This window comes from Plodia interpunctella, chromosome 10, assembly GCF_027563975.2.
Source record: "Plodia interpunctella isolate USDA-ARS_2022_Savannah chromosome 10, ilPloInte3.2, whole genome shotgun sequence".
Lineage (NCBI taxonomy): Eukaryota > Metazoa > Arthropoda > Insecta > Lepidoptera > Pyralidae > Plodia > Plodia interpunctella.
In genome coordinates, this window is record NC_071303.1 from 2,838,070 (window position 1) to 2,855,053 (window position 16,984).

The 16,984-nt window shown below is 36.3% G+C and overlaps 1 protein-coding gene across 5 annotated transcripts in view; it reads left to right on the plus strand.

Annotated features, from left to right (window-relative positions):
- Positions 1–16,984, plus strand: part of Lar (Leukocyte-antigen-related-like) — a 360,684-nt gene that overhangs the window by 332,326 nt on the left and 11,374 nt on the right. For 2 of the 5 annotated variants that reach the window (XM_053750781.1, XM_053750783.1), the window contains 11 exons: positions 5,645–5,770; positions 6,336–6,485; positions 8,156–8,289; positions 8,548–8,698; positions 10,299–10,322; positions 12,100–12,200; positions 12,617–12,679; positions 12,909–13,038; positions 13,312–13,462; positions 13,820–13,956; positions 15,436–15,732. In XM_053750781.1, coding sequence (XP_053606756.1) covers positions 5,645–5,770; positions 6,336–6,485; positions 8,156–8,289; positions 8,548–8,698; positions 10,299–10,322; positions 12,100–12,200; positions 12,617–12,679; positions 12,909–13,038; positions 13,312–13,462; positions 13,820–13,956; positions 15,436–15,732 — 1,464 coding nt within the window. The remainder of the gene's footprint in view (positions 1–5,644; positions 5,771–6,335; positions 6,486–8,155; positions 8,290–8,547; positions 8,699–10,298; positions 10,323–12,099; positions 12,201–12,616; positions 12,680–12,908; positions 13,039–13,311; positions 13,463–13,819; positions 13,957–15,435; positions 15,733–16,984) is intronic. The other 3 variants (XM_053750784.1, XM_053750782.1, XM_053750785.1) reach the window with 3 other exon arrangements.

The window sequence follows — 16,984 nt, forward strand, 5'->3', positions numbered from 1 at the left end:
CTTGTGATGGCAACAGATCTTTATTGAATTAGTTTCCAAGTTACGAAGGGACTGCCGATTTTCTCTTCAAATCGTCGAATTTCACATTTACGAAGTTTTATTTGTGTATGTTTTATTAACTCACAACATTTTGAACTCTAAATACGATATTTTCTATGTATGTGCTTTGTATTTATTACCGATGTTGTGAATCAATATTGTGTGTAAAATATATAAAGGATTTCTTTGAATAATTAAACTAAATTTATTACTTGGTTAAAATGTTTTTCGTAGCTCGGACCGCGCTTGCTACGAAATAGCGAATGCTACGAATCGTACCGTAGAGCTACAAACTAAATCACTAATTAATTCATGGTTTTGTTCGGGACTGTGATGCCGCGAAGCCCGGTTTCAGCGTAAAAAATAACCTTAAATATTTAAATATTCGACTGTGACTTTAGGACCGGCCGCCTGTCTGATGTGAACCCGTCTTGGGAATGCTATTGTTGCCTATCAACTGTGAGGGCTATGTATCCCTTAGTCGCCACATACGACATCCACGTTAGGATAGGGTGTTATTCTAGGGCGGAGCCACACGCCCCAGAGCTACAAACTAAATTATTCCGATCATTTCTTAGAAAACGAGGAGTGAATCAAGAATTCCATTTACGAATTTTCCCAACCGATTTTAAAACAACCTTCCATTTTTATTATTATAATACCTATCAAACGATTCCATAGAACTATTTTTAATTTTCCCCGAGCGGTGCGTGTCGCCTGCCAGTTATAAAGATCATTAATTTTCTGTGACCATCAAAACGTCACTGCTTACCCCAAACTGCCTAATCAACGGGCTCTGTAAAAATTTACGCATTAAATATTAAAACATTAATTTCAACCATTCAAACATTAATTCAATAATGTCCCTTCCCTACTTCTGTTTTATCTTACTTTACGAAGTCTTCATTGAACCGGGGACAAATCGCATGTAATGCCGGCTCCCCACCGTATTCAAACAGTTTGCCAAACATTGGTGGATTCGGTATACATTGTTGGTTTCTCATTGCGGTAAAAAAAAGCATTGATACTAACTTCGCAATGTTCACGCATTCGCGTCTTCATGTGTCTGGCATGAAGACTTTTTAATTAAAGTTACAAATTTGTCAAGAAATTATTTTTTTTTTGTTGGTCAGAACTGGCATGAAATTTAATTTTTACGCGTTATTTTACATAGCAACACTGCACAAACTGTCAATTCTGTTTTTTTTTATTTTCGTCTGACATAATTGTTCAAACGATGTAACTATGCTAATTACAATAGTTTCAGTCATTACTGTGGAAACATCAATCATTGACGAGACGTCGTTTGTTTTATCGAAGACATACAATTTCAGCGATAAGCTTTGTATGTTAGTTCGGGAGCTAGGGGGTCACTTTGTAGTTGGAAAGGTTAATAATACTACTGGTGGTGCGGCAGATAGCTATATTGATTGATTTGATTATACTGTTAGCCGCCTGCGACTTTGCCCGCGGCAAAAAGTAGTGTATGTTACTCTCCATCTATCGATCTGCACACAAAAAAATCTCGTCATAATTTTTGACATTAAAAAAAGACAAACGAACACTTTCGCATTTATAATATCACTTATGTGATATTATAAATTAAGTAATTGTTAGTGTGGATTCTCCAGAGAAAAATTCAATTTATATTGACAATATTTCTGAACGTATTGGAGCAAAATTACTGAATGTTTTCCTGGTCACTTCCTCCGCAATTGAGCGTCGGAGCCCAGAGTCCACTGAATCGTAATAATATACTACAAAATAATACAAAGATATTCTTCTATAACATGGCTAATATACCAGTGCTTTAGTCTTTCACATTTATAGTCTAATAGTAATGTTAAAAAAACTGTGTACTTTAGAATATACTTTTCTTCAAGACTGCTTTTAATTCCACTCCACCTACAAATTACCTAGTAATAAAATGCAATAAATTAACAAAGTAAGCGTTACAAATTAAGTGGGTAGCTTTTTATAATCTTTTCGTTAAAGGATGTTGATTAAAAAGGCGGGAATTCTTTCCAGCTCTTTAATTACCGCTCGGACATTGTAGCCCGCGACACGTCTAGTCTTAATGCAAAGTCAAAGCATTTGTTCAAAAAATTTACCTCCACTTTTCACTTCAAATTCTAAGTTTATAAAACAATTTTAACTTTTAGTACCACAAATAGTCTGCACTCTTATTCGTGAAAAATGTACACCATAGTTTTGCTATAGTATCTTATGTCTCTTTCTGTCAATTTGAAATATTATAAAGTGCAATAGTGACAAAACATCCGTATAACTTTTTTTAAATAGTATATACGAGTCAAAGTTTAAAAAATATAACTTTGATTTGGTCCCATATAAGCCACGTCTATATTAAGTAAGTATGTACTCGTCCCGTCATGGTCCGAGTTGCATATTAATACAATTTTAAATATACAACTTATCCCTGGGATAGTTTTCAAGTGAGATAAAAATAAATATTTATCACACACCGCGGAAATTTTGTTTGACTGCCTACCTATTTATATATTATACCTATTTATGTATTTTTTGGAGTTAAGACAAACGTCTTAGCAAAACGTTTAAATTCCAGATGGCATTTCTCCTCACGCCACCTTAATGAAAAGGGTCCCTTGAATGATCGCAATAAATTAATTTTCAGTTAAAAAAATACGGTGGAAATGTTGTTTCGGGGCAAACCCTAAAATAATTTTACGCTTCGTTAAAGAAATTTAATTTATAACCGAGTATTTTTCATATACCGCGTTACTGGTATCAAACGCAAAACCTCCTAAAGATGACTTGAGTACATCAAAACAAGCAACTTTTATTATATGACGTTTCGTAATACGTAGTTTTTTTTTTCATATAAAAATACTATCTAATTTGCGATTCTACACATCTTAACTCTATGTAATAGCCAAGCAACACAAGCGTTACACAACAATAGCGTTATGTAGCGAAATCGAACATAACGTTAACGTTTAACGTTTTGTAGAAACGTCATTAAAACTAAATAAATATTTTTTTTTATATTTATTACGTTTAGACAAAAGTTGCTTGTTTTGATGTACCCAAGTAGTCTTTAGGAGGAAAACCTCCTAAAGACTACTGCATTTGATACTAGTAACCCTGTAAGTTACCTACCTCCTATCACGTCCTCATTTTTACGTCTAAAATAATTGATACCAGAATGATGTTCGAATTGGTTCCCTCTTCAGTCGCCTCCCAGACCATGAAGAATGAAATTAAAGACAACAAAAAAAATTAAAATTTATGAAGCATGTGGATTTGTTTGTATTATTTTTGGTAATGAAATAAATACTTTACATTAAAAACATGATTTTGTGACGACCCTTTTGGGACAGCCCTATTAACCGAACGTGATACGGTATAAGGAAATAGAAATTATAATCGTATTAATATTTTGTCAACTCAGCGCAATCACGTTCGTATTCCAAGGTAACGCCACAGATTGCTATATACGATGTCACTTCACAAATAAAGACATATTATTCTATTATTCCACAGGGGCTCTATGGCATCATGTACCCATATTAAAATAAATATTAAATAAATTAATAAATATTAAATAAATTAATAAATATTATCATTAATATTATTATCAATATTATGTACCAATATCAACCAAGTGTTGGCCCCACAGTGGTGACACCCCATTGGTCTTCTCACAATGTAATAACAACGGCATGTCACAATTGCATAATACTAAAAAAAATTACGTGCTTATGTACTAAAATTGCAATATTAAGGCTCGTTTATCGACTTGGACAAATTTAACATTTTTACCACATTCACATATTCATTCAAAGTCTAATGACAGCTGCCTATTCTTTGAACTTTTATCACCCTTTGTAGTAAACAAAGTGGCCGGTCTGTATGCCACCTTAACGAGATTGGCTGTCACACCCAGGCAATAGCTATTAAAGTCTAGACTGTTTTCAAGTGGACCAGTTTCAGCCTTGTATAAATCACTATCTATGAGAATTATGTGATGTGAAAATGTGCCTGTGAAGGTCTTATTTCTGAACTTTGACACCAAACATCTTTACTTTATGTCAACCGCATTTTTATGTCTTATGCCAGTTGCACACTGTTGCGGAACTCGGACACATGCCGACACGAATGCGTGAACGTTGTGTTGTTAATACAAGGCGCTTTTGTTTACCGCATAAAAAACAAGCAATGTATACCGAAGCCGCCAAAGTTTGGCAAACTACTGTTCGACGACAGTGTGGAGCCGGCATTTACAGTTACTTCGTCAATTTGCCATGATAACAACCTACATTTCAAGCTAACTAACATAACTACGATAGTCCGTTCATTCGACATGTGTCTGTTTACCAACATTGTGTAGAAGCCACTTGTATTGTAACAAGTATAGTAGAAGGCGTCTTAATAAAAGTTATTGCACCGAAACTCGTTCCAAAAAGTCGATGTTTTTGTCGGTCGCTCTCCTGTATCATGTCACACCCCTTACTTGTTCTTGTTATTACTTAAACTATCAACGAGGCAATCTTAACGTGAAATGTTAAAACACCAGGGATTTTAATGCATTTTGCATGTCTGTCTGTGAAGGTTTTGAGGATTTCTGCGGAAATTTTAAGTTATAAACAGTTTTTTTTACCCCTTCGTGCCATCTTGGTAAACACAATTTGAATAAATAAATAAAATTGTTATAATGCTCTGCATTAAAAATACTTTTGAAAACTATTGTTTCACTTTTAAACTATCGTTTCCTAAATAGAAGACGAGAACACTAAAAATATGTACTCTAAATGTCCTAATCGAATTCAAAGTTGAATTTATTTAAAACTTTTTGAAGAAACGACGTCCTTCACATCCTCCCGTGCGGGCTCATCCCTAAAACCACAGATTAAAAATTAATTTGTTCTAACCACATCCACTTAATGGTAAACACAACATGCCAGTAATCCCATAAAGAATCTTTTAGACAGGTCTGCACTCTAGTTGGTCAACAAATCCCAATTGAGTAATCTTGAACCACAGGCGACCTGCCCTGTTCGACGCTGCACTGGTGTGCAATCCGACCTGATTAGCCCCGATGTACATTGGTTCCCCAAACTAACTAACCCGACTTTGTGGTCTTGTATGAGTTATAACGATCATAAGTCAAGGATAAAGGTGCATAGAATGCATGAGATCGGCGACCTTAAAAACCTGTCGATTTCCTAAATAGACGTTTGATAGGTAGTTAGACGTTGTGCTACATGGACGATTAGGTAGCTAAGCAGATTGCTCATTAGATGTTTCACTTTGTTGCTGTTTCTCTTTGCTACTTAGACTTTCTGATCGGGAGGTCTTCGGTCTTCGTTGTTTACACATAGGTGTATCGTAGTTATCTTCGGCCAAACATTTAAACTGGCACTTCTGGTTTTGGCCGTAACATATATATAAATAATGTAACAAAAGGCCCATTTGTTTGTTAGTACTTTATATTTTTTAAAGACTAGTGAGATATTAAAAACTATTTAGTATTTAGAAATTATTTGATTGCGCCCAAAGTGAATTATGTTCTGAACTATTATGTGAATGATGCAATAAATAATTCATATATCTATGTTGTTAATAGTGAGACGAGTGTCGCCGCAGTTCTCGATCCCGCCGCCGCCGCGCACAGAGGTGATGCTGGGCGGGAACCTCACCCTCAAGTGCGTCGCGTTCGGCTCGCCGATGCCCACCGTCAAGTGGAGAAAGGGTAAGTAAAAGTGCAATTTTGAAGCTCGAATATCGCCGTTATCTTGCAATTATATAAGTATAATTGCAAGATAAAGGCGCAACGAGCGTCTTGACCTTATATCATTATGTGGAATCCTACTCGTGTCACATGATTTCGTATACCAATCTGACATATATGTCAGTAGTTTTAATGAATATCACTTGCTTCCGGTGAAAGAAATCATCGTAACATTGCATTCCAGTTGATGATTTATCAGCTAGATTCTGAAATAGAAAAGGCAAGAACGAACCATCCATTAATATTAGCCAGGGTGTTGTGGAGCCACGAGGATTAGGACTATGAAAAGCGGAATTTGACTATTCATTTGGAGTAAATTCACATGCAACATGAGTGTCCTCTATAGGATTCGACCACTGAGCTTTATGAAACGATAAACCATGAATCACAAGGATTAACACACTTTCCAAAGCCAATAAATAAATATTCAATCTACCAATACACGGAATTAAACAGACCATGAGAACATTTACCTTGATTTTTTTTTATTAGTGCAGCGTTCATTGAGAAGTAATCTATTTCCCAGGATTAACAAAATGGCTTACACCGGAAGACAACCCCCCACTAGGCCTTAACACCCTCAAACTGGAAGACATCAGGGAATCTGCCAACTACACTTGTGAAGCTGCCAGCGTTCTGGGTGTCATCGAATTTGTTTCTGAAGTCAAAGTACAGAGTAAGATATATACTTATTCATATCAGTAGATCTGTTAATATTTCGTTCAATTGTTAATACGAGATCGCCGCCGTAGTGAAAATGGATGAACGTGATAATATGATGATATTGATTATGATGATGGAATCATCATTGATGATGATCAATGATGATCCTCATATTCCATCATATCGTATAATAATTATAAGGTTTTCACAACATGCCTTGTCTTTTTTTAAGTATCTGTTTCCTGTCATGCTCACACTTACTGACACCTCGAGGATTCTTTTTTAATTTATTTCCCAGATTAAAGTAGAACGATATTATAATTTCACACATTTAACATAAAAAAATAACTGGGGTTTGTCCTTATGTTATAATGAGTTTCCATCTGCACAGAGAGAGCTATTTATGGGTCCATTCCCATCCTTCTGCCCTTCAATAATGACTTATTACTTTTAGTCACGTCAATTTCCATGTCAAGGTATAAAGCTAAAACCATCTTACAATATTTGGGTCAGTCACCAATTCTAATGACTAAGTGCGCCTTACTGATTGTTTCGCTTCCTATCTCCAATTTACCAGCTAATCTTTATTAATGTTCAAAATTACAAATGGCCCTATCAATATTGAATAGAACTAGGAACTTAATCCTGTTAGAATGAGAAAACGGGACGCGAAGTAACAATAATTAATCATTGATGAAGGCGACATTCGTTTGTCTCCTGGGCAGCAACTTTCAAACCCTTTCAATTATGAATTATAGTACTAATTCATAATGGATGTCCGGACTTGCCAAATTTATCAAATTGATTTTCACAAATCCTTCCCACCTCGAGGAGCTGTTAGCATAAATTTGCAACATTTATCAGAAGAAATTATGAGTGTAATTTGATTCAGTCACTCGACTTTGCGAGACAGTTCAGACTTGAATTTGTTAACAAAAATAGGATAGAAGGATTAAGATTCATTTATACTTCCCTGATTTCAGAAATTATCATGGTAAGTATGTATAATTTCTATTGTTGTTCGAAATATCCAGTATCCAGTCCCATATTGTGTAGCATCTTATAATGACTGACCATGCCAATGTCCACGGCCGGTCCTTTCCATTGAGCCCAAGTTCTTGGTAAAATCTTTCTCAAATCCAATAAGCCTTTCAGTAATTGAATAAAGTGACTCTTCTAGTACAATTTCATTTGTAGGTACGTTATAACCAAAATCAAGAAATAAAATAATTAACAGACAGAATAATCCGGATAAAAGAGACAAATGCTCGCTAGGATGAAAGACCTATCTCAAAAGTGTTCATTAAATTTAGGCGAATGTCCTCGGTAAGCCCTGAAATCCTATTTGACCGATAGGATGGTCCCATGTCTCTAGAAACAAAAATGTATTTTTCATTACACAATTGGCTGAATTTCTTTTCTAACCATCTGCTTCTTTTTATCGGGTACGTTATAAACCCCCATGGCATAACGGTCACCACGCCCGTCCGCTATCTGGAGGTTCTGGTTTCGATTCTTAATGCGGCCAAATAGAACCGGTCCTAGGTGTGGTTTTTGTCGAATTTGTGACGACCAGGATCTTGGATATAAACTTTCCTTCCGAATCACGGAATTCACGGTGAATCAGCCTTTTCAACCTTTCCGCGTGTAACATTTCAGCCTTAACGATTACTTTGTCCTCAGCATTGCCTGGCCCACCGACTGAAGTACGAGCGTCAGAAATTACGGCCACAACCGTACGACTTGCATGGACATACTCCGGCCCAGAGGAGCCTCAATACTATGTCATCCAGTACAAGCCCAAATATGCCAACCAGGTACTTCATGATATTAAACTTTAAGGAAAATTGTTTGTCCCCAATATTATTAAGCCATATCCTAAAGTAATGTTCGACGTGACGACGATGAAAGAGAGCTCCATCAGAGTCCTGAAGCTCATATAGAAGATAGATATAGGAGGTGTATAGAAGACATACTGACCTCTACATAAATAAAGTTGAGATAAACTGTATGTGGATTTATGTCTGAAATAGAATTTTATTTAAAATCCCTCACGTATCACAATCTCCCAACAGGCCTTCAGCGAGATCTCCGGTGTTATAACCCAGTACTACTCTGTGACGAACCTGTCTCCGTACACTGAGTATGAGATGTACGTCATTGCTGTCAATAACATCGGCCGAGGCCCACCTTCTGCTCCGGCTGTCATCACGACTGGCGAGACAGGTAGGAGATACACAAAAGATAATTTGTAAAAGCACGTACGTTTAAAAGGTCTGTTGTTCCACACTATTATCTGTTCTATACAAGTTTCAAGATCAGACATAAAAATATTTTACGCACATGTAATTTTATCGTCGCCTTATTGCATTTTACGTGTGATAAAAATGCCAGTGTATTTCTATTTGTTGATCTTTGTGCCAGCGCAGAAAATCCTTGAAGAATCTCGTTGGAAGCTGATCATGGGTACACGCAAACCTCGTCGTGCTTATTATAATAATGCATTGTCACCCAAACCAAACGTGTACAAAAAATTGCAGCTTAGATCACCTTGTTCTTATTATATCTCAGCGTTTTTTTTATCTTTCTTTATAAGTCAAAAATGACACGTCTTCCGAAAAATACATAAGATTTTTCAGGAGACATGTAGATTTTGACTCTCAATCTGTGATCAATAAAATATGTAACATCAGTGACATAATTACCTATTTGAAAAATGATATCAATTACCATTCTGTATCAGCAAATTACATACCATAAACAATGCAATTCACGAATTCTTAAGAAACTTTTGCTAAAATTAAAAAGTGTTTTTCACTACCAAGAACCGCATAGTAATGTCCTTATGGACAGAAATTACTATTTCTACGTCAACTACAGAGTCATCATCAACAACAACTAATTAAAAATATGCTCTTATATCATAATGTCTAATTTATTACCTATTATAATCTCCTATAAAACTATGTAGTCACTTACTCTAACTTCGAAATTCGTATAAATATATAGAATTAAAGAACTTTGAACTCCAAAAAACATCTGCAGTTTTCAACTTGTTACAATTGTTATTTCTAATCTTATCCTAAAAACGTCTTACAACGCATTTGCCCATTTGCTTATTCAAATTTAGTTTTCATCTCGCTTTCTACTTGACATCATTACGTTCATTTGTTTCATTATTAAGTAAATAGTTTTGATTTTGTGCGCTGTTATGAGTTTTAAGATTTGTTTCAACGTCTTTCCATGCCTACGCGTTTGCGACATTCAACGCCGTCGCTTCATGTAAGTTTACGCTTTTAACTTTTTTTATTGAAATCATGGTACAGTGACTAGAGGCGTGGCCGATTCGGCCCTATTTATGATTATGTGAAGATGTCATTGTGTTGTTTTATTATTGTTACTGTTAAAGTTTAATTAACGTTAAATTTTAAATTGTCTTTTTCAAAATGTTTACTTAATAATACTAAAATTCACCAAAAAAATGTCAAAAAGTTACGAAAATGTTAATTAAAACTAGAATATCATCTTCATCAGGTATATAATGACTTATGTGCCTGCGAACGTAATCTCTTGTACCGTGATTAAATTCTTTATCTTCAGTTTGATTTGCACAATTATTTTCGTTTCTATAGATTTTAGCCGTAGTGCGTATTATTTTTTATACAGTTTTTCATGCACCATTCCGTTAAACTCGATTAATAAATGAGATATGTGAAAAAAAATAAAATTTTATCACCTCTTTTTCCCTTTGTGCACAGTTTGTGTGTTCTTTGATTGTAATTAAATGCCCTGATAACTAATGATGTGTTTGTCTTGCGGCTTCCAGTGGATTCCTTGTATGGAGGTACCAGTAAGTATCAAAATTCCTAACTTGGGATTTCAGCGGTGTCTAAAAAGCATGATTTTTACTACATTTTTAGTTGGTGCAGTGATGATAACTATATTAATTTCCGCAGTAATAAATCGCGCTGTGTTTGTCTGCAACTATTTGTTATTTTGTTCAACAAGGATATCTTTTAACAATTTAATACATTTCTTTTGTAACACGACAAGCTTTCTCGTCTAATTCACCATGAATATTAAATTTGACTTGTGAAACTCGGTTGAAATGTCCCGTGTCACGGCACAGACAAAAATACAACTCAGATGAGTTGGTAATGAAACGCTTCTGTATCAAAATTGTTGCCAGATCTTTTTATCTTCTTTACGTTTCTAATAACAGAAAGTTTGCTCCGTCGCCTCCGCTTCCAAATGGGATTATGGCGTTTTAATATTGCTCAACCCCGAAAAACTTTTATTGTTTCGTCCTTTCCGAGAATTATAAACAGAAAAGAGATTTTTCATTGAGTCACGCCCCTTTTTGTGTCGGAGGCTACGATTACAAATCCTATTAAGTCTCTATTGTGCCCTGGGCGCTTATTGTCACATTTTTATTTCCATTTTGAACATAATTGAGATGAGTCGAGTCGCTCCTTAATTTGATATTGCGTTGTTCTCTTATTATTACTTTTATGGTAATAGGATTTGAATTATTACGGTTTTATGGAAAATGCCTTTAACCTTCGGATACAAGCGTTGTTTTGAAATTTATTTCTTTTAAACTTTGTGGTTTTTTTTCGAGTAATGGAGTTTGGATGTTCGAGCATGGCTTATGCTTAGGGTAGACGGTGCGAGTTAGTGGGATGATAGTATACACCATCTTATTACAAGAAGATTATAAATTATATCTAAAGTTAAAACACTTCTAAACTCATTAACCTTCCATTTTTAGATGTCACTTTCCATGTCAGTATCTTTTCATTCTGGACGGATAATATATTTAGCAAGTTTAACTTTAGGTATTGTTTAATCTGTTAGAAGTAAGACGGTTGATATTTTACATTTTAACTATCATTCAATGGGGATTCTCGTTTTAATTCAAAATGCGCCTTGAAATTGGTTATGTAGTGGCTCTTTTGCGTGTAGATGGCAAAACCTAAGCTAAACGCCAGTAATTATGATTGAGAAATCTGTTATACAATTTTAAGCTTTATTTTATGTATATTATAACCATTGTTTAACGAATATAGAATAACGCAGTAGTGGTAAATAATTTGCTTATGTTAAAATAATAGAAGTAATGTTCGTCTTCTCCATTGTATTGTTTTCAATGTTTTGTTAATGATGTATGTGTGTAGCCGTAGTAATTTACGTTAGATTTTAGTATTTTGTAAAATAGAATGTATGTGTTCTATTTCCTTCTTGATCTTACTATATAAGTATATATCTATATTTTACCATAAATGAAAATTAATCACAGCTCTGATAGCTCTGGGCTCCGACGCTTTGCGGCTGAGAAAGAGAGATACACATCTATTTTAAAAACTTAATTAATTCACATTATCACTAAATAATCTTTCTTGCAAAATCATAATCACAGTAATGACTGTGCAAACACAGATTTAAATAAAAATAATAAATATTAAACAGTACACACAACACTTACTGTCTATTATTCAAATACTTTCTTACGGCATAATAAATTGACATAGTTACGTCTATGAGAATAATTTTATTAATTTCATCATTGAAATAAATAAGAAGTAGGATAATTTTAGAACAATGTATAATATAGTGTATTATTTCAGAGCCTGGATCCGCCCCGAGGAATGTCCAAGTGCGTCCACTAAGCTCCAGCACCATGGTCATACAGTGGGACGAGCCAGAGACACCAAACGGACAAGTCACAGTAAGTTCTCATAGAACTCACAAGACATTTCAATTTACAGAATGATGCGGTTGAATCTTTGTTTAGACAAATTTGCGGCGCGGTCGCGCCGTGTCAAGAAGTGAATCAATTAGCTATACTGTTGGCCAGTTTGTTCTGTTGCAAATTGGAGGGGAAGTAAACTTAATAAACAAAAACTATTTTGTAGGAAATAATAGCAATTGCAATATTCTCAGCGTTTACCCGGCAGTTTTCTCAGCAATTGAACGTCGAGCCCAGGATCCGCTTTCCTACATTTTCGTTCCAGTTCGCATGGTCGTCTCCATCCCTAGTTGTCAAACCACATGCACGCATAATACCCTTGACGACAACCTCCTACCTCAGGAGCATATCACCATAGCATTTCACCATTCATAATTATTGTCTTTTGTTTGCAGGGTTACAAGATTTACTACACAACAGACCCATCGCAACAACTACAATCTTGGCACTCTCAGATGGTAAGTTGAAGTTGGAGCGCAGAATAATAAATAGTACCACTGGACTTTAGTATAAGATGTTTGTTGACCCTAAATTTCATCAAAATGGATTCAGTAAAATAGCTATGAAAACGTATCAAACAAATAGACAGACTTCCTATTTCATATTATTAACGTGCTCTGAATGAATGAAATGCAATAAGGATTTTTAATTTAAATGTTTAATCTGTCATTGCCTTGGCTTTGTCAGATGGACAACTCCCACCTGACGACGATCAGCGAACTGACTCCTCACACAGTGTACACGATACGAGTCCAAGCCTTCACCTCGGTTGGACCTGGACCTATATCGGCTCCGGTACAAGTCAAGACACAGCAAGGTAAGAATCACAACAATAATGTAACTTTCTAGGAACGAGAGAACCTAGAATATTTAAAAAACCAGCAAAATTCAACTGTTTTCTAAAAATAATTCCGTTCATATTTTTAGCTGGCTGGTTTGAATAATTAAAAATGAAACCATGATGACGTTCAATAAATAGATTCTTTTTTTTTATTAGACACATTTCACGTCACCACATAGTTTTTTTTTTTTGAGCAAAGATATCCCAACATACAAGTAACATTATTTTATACATCATTTATTGTATCAGGCGTGCCATCTCAGCCTTCGAACCTAGTCGCAGTGGAGGCAGGCGAGACGTCCGTGACGTTATCGTGGCGACGCCCCGCACACGCTGGTGACAACATTGTCTCCTACGAGCTGTACTGGAATGACACCTACGCCAAGGAGCACCACCGGAAGTAAGTCTAGTGGTTTAATTTAAGAATGTGTTCTGGCACCTTTTTTTCTTTGGTGATCTAGTAACTCCTTTACAACATAATGTAACATAACTTTCCAATTTTATATCACACACATACATTGATTTGTACAAATACAGATTTTACAGATAAAAAAATCATTCATCCCAATGCCCATTCATTTATTTAAATTCGTAAATTCTCTAAACGATATATTTGTATAATTTAATTTACATAAATGGTGTAATTATTGTATGAAATATATTTGGTTCTAAATGTACATTATATTGTGGGTGTAGCATGTTTCCAATGTTATCAATAAGTGTTGACATATCAATAACCTCTATTTTCCAAATCTAGGCGGATCCCCATAGCGGAGACATACACTCTGAACGGGTTGTACCCCAACACGTTGTACTACATCTGGCTGGCAGCGAGGTCACAACAGGGGGAGGGGGCCACGACACCCCCCATCGCGGTCCGAACAAAACAATATGGTATGTCCACACCAGGGCCTGTTGGAGTGACGTGAGAGTGGTAGACTGGCTGGGAAGGCACTTGACGACTGGCACTATATATTAAAAAAAAAGAAATATGAATCTGTGTGTTTAACACGAGAATATTCATTCGAAAAATCTTAATTTTAACACTAAAAATAAAACTGGCCGCCAAAGAAATCTTCGTTTAAAAATAAATAGCCTTTTAAACTATGGCTTCTTTCATCTACTAATTATTACCACAAAATGAACATAACCTTTCAGAAACAGTCTAGAAAGAATACTAATTATCATTTTAACGTAAAATTTTATTTTTCTCGGTTTTCCTGTCTCGGAGTTTTCATATTTTTCATGGCGTTGTAATAAACCTCCGTTGTAAGCCCGCTTCTACTGTTATCTCCGTGAAAAAATAAATATTTTGATATTTGTTCCAACGCTTTATTAATCCAGCGTAATTGGCAAAGAAGAAACAGCGAATTTTTTTATGTTTTCTAGTTTATGTCTTCTTTTCACGGCAAAGATGGATTTGCATTTAAACTTTATGAATAACGAGTGCCTTTCCAGCCAGCGTTTTGTGAAAATGTGTGAAAGTGTGATTCTATGGTGGTCCAGGTAACTCCTCCCGTAATAAGTATTCACATAAAAGCACCTGCCCGGCACGCCGCCAGTAATACAGCACTAGCACAAGTTTTATATATCACGATATGTGTTCGTAATCGTACATTGTCGACGGGTAAAGTGTACGCAAGAAAATACGCCGCTTTCCAATCAAATGCGTACACAGTACCTGGAGCCCTGGATCCATCGGCTGGTGAAGCCGCGGCCGTAAGGCTAACGTCGCCTCGCCTCGGATCAGCTACATAATTGCAGTTTTAAGAAGCTCGATCTCACCCGCTCACCCCGCGAGCTGAGTCGCCATTTTTAAAACTGAAGTTATGTTATTGCTCCATAAGCGGGCTCGCAACTCGGCGGTCTTATTAACTAATGGATCAAGGGCTTTAGTAGTAGCTTTATGTTGTTCGTAGGTCAGTTTTAATCTGAGGTTAACGCCTCGAGTGACCTGTTTTTATTTTATTTTTTAATACAGAGAGCGACGCGTCTGACGAAGCAATTAATTGATCCATCATGTTTACGAGTTTGCTAGTATATAAATTTCGTCAGTCGCCAGCTCGGACATAATCATCACAATTTTCTTCCAACAGGAGAAAGTGTGACGGATGAGACAAGAGATGTATGGGCGAGCGGATCATACACTCACACACACACACACACATGTGCATGCTCGACTTTATTTTGACGGCTGAGCCGTCATTTCTTTTTGTTTTGGGCACATTTATCTTTTTGTTTTCCAATCGCATTCAGTGATTGCATCGGTTAGGTCGGTTGTGGGTCTAACGGGGCGCGCGGCTCGCGAGCGCCGAGCGCCCAGTTTCAGTTGCAGATCCGAGGATTGTTTTCCTTATTATTGAGCTTGTTTAGTTCCTGGAGCGCCCCCGATGAATGTAACTGCCGCGGCGATTTCTCCCACTTCGATTCGGGTGTCTTGGCAACCGCCGCCCGCTGAGCGAGCGAACGGGCGGATCGCTTATTACAAGCTGCTGTGTGTGGAGTCGGAGCGTGGCGACTCTGAGGCGACGGTGGTGAAACTGAACCAAACGTCGTTTATCCTGGACGAGCTGCGGCGCTGGACCCAGTACCGAATCTGGGTCCTCGCCGGGACTAGCGTGGGGGACGGCCCCGCCTCGTACCCCGTCACCGTCCGCACTCATGAAGACGGTACGTGTCATGACAACTCATTGGCAACTTTAATAACACCTTTTTAGTCTGTAGTCTCCAATTTATGAAAATGCTTGCATCTTCTAAAGATTATATAAAAGTGTATTCGTCGTATTTTTTGTAATACTATTGAGCAAGCGAACAAACAATCGGTCCCCCGGAAGTGTTCATCGCAGCCTATGGTATTTATTAGATGGTTATTTAAATTATAAACGTTTACATACATTTTAACAATTTTATCATAAAATGGAGACTACACAGCCAAAGGAATTAAATCTAACCAATCAATATTTCAATTATCTCAAATTAAATTAACGAAGTTCTTTGGCGATGTAATATCAGAGGCCTCTAAAGTAATATAACATTTAGCCCTCTCTTCCTGGAACCCCCCGAGGGCATCTTGAGAGTACTAAGAAGCAACACCCTCTAATATTACATTTACATAAAGCATATCAAGAATAACAACATTAACTTTTAATAATCTTTATGTACTGGTGCTAAGGTTTCTGGATTAATACATATGTTTGGGTAATAAGGAAAATCCTTCATGACTTCATTCAATGTCATGTCATTAAAATAACCTTCACTACTTCGTTCAGCATAATTCATGAACGATTTTACCTTTGCATTGGATGCCAGTCAAAATTGAAACACATTGTACCATTAATGAGTTTACACGATTTATAATGTATCTACAATTAAACAAATAGTTTCAATTTTGTCTGTATTCCAATCTAATGACTGTCAAATATTTGCTAACACATTGGTGGTGGGTCTGATTTTTGATTATATTATATTCGTCTACAAATATTATTATAATCATCGCAACCTCGAACCGTAAGCGCTGTTACTATCAAAATTACTAATGTCATTTTTTTCTTTTGTTCCCTTTTTATGAGCATATAGCAGGATTCTAATCGAGGAGGTTAATTCTTGTAACGAAATTTTACTATGCTTGCTGATGAACATGTACTATGTTATATCATGTCACTAATTTATCATTGCATCGCCGCTGTCGGCGGTGTGGTTCCCACTCACTGTCACATGTAATGATTTTCTTTTGGTGGCCAGCCGTTTGGGCTGATGATGGCACTCACTGAAATGCAAACTTTATATTGCACCTGACATAGTGTCGACGGCACCTGTATTATAATTTTGGCGCACAGTTGTTAAGTATTTAGAGATGGACACAATTTTGCATGTTTTCTTTACGACACAGCACCATTTTTCGTTCAGTTAATTTCACTAGGCA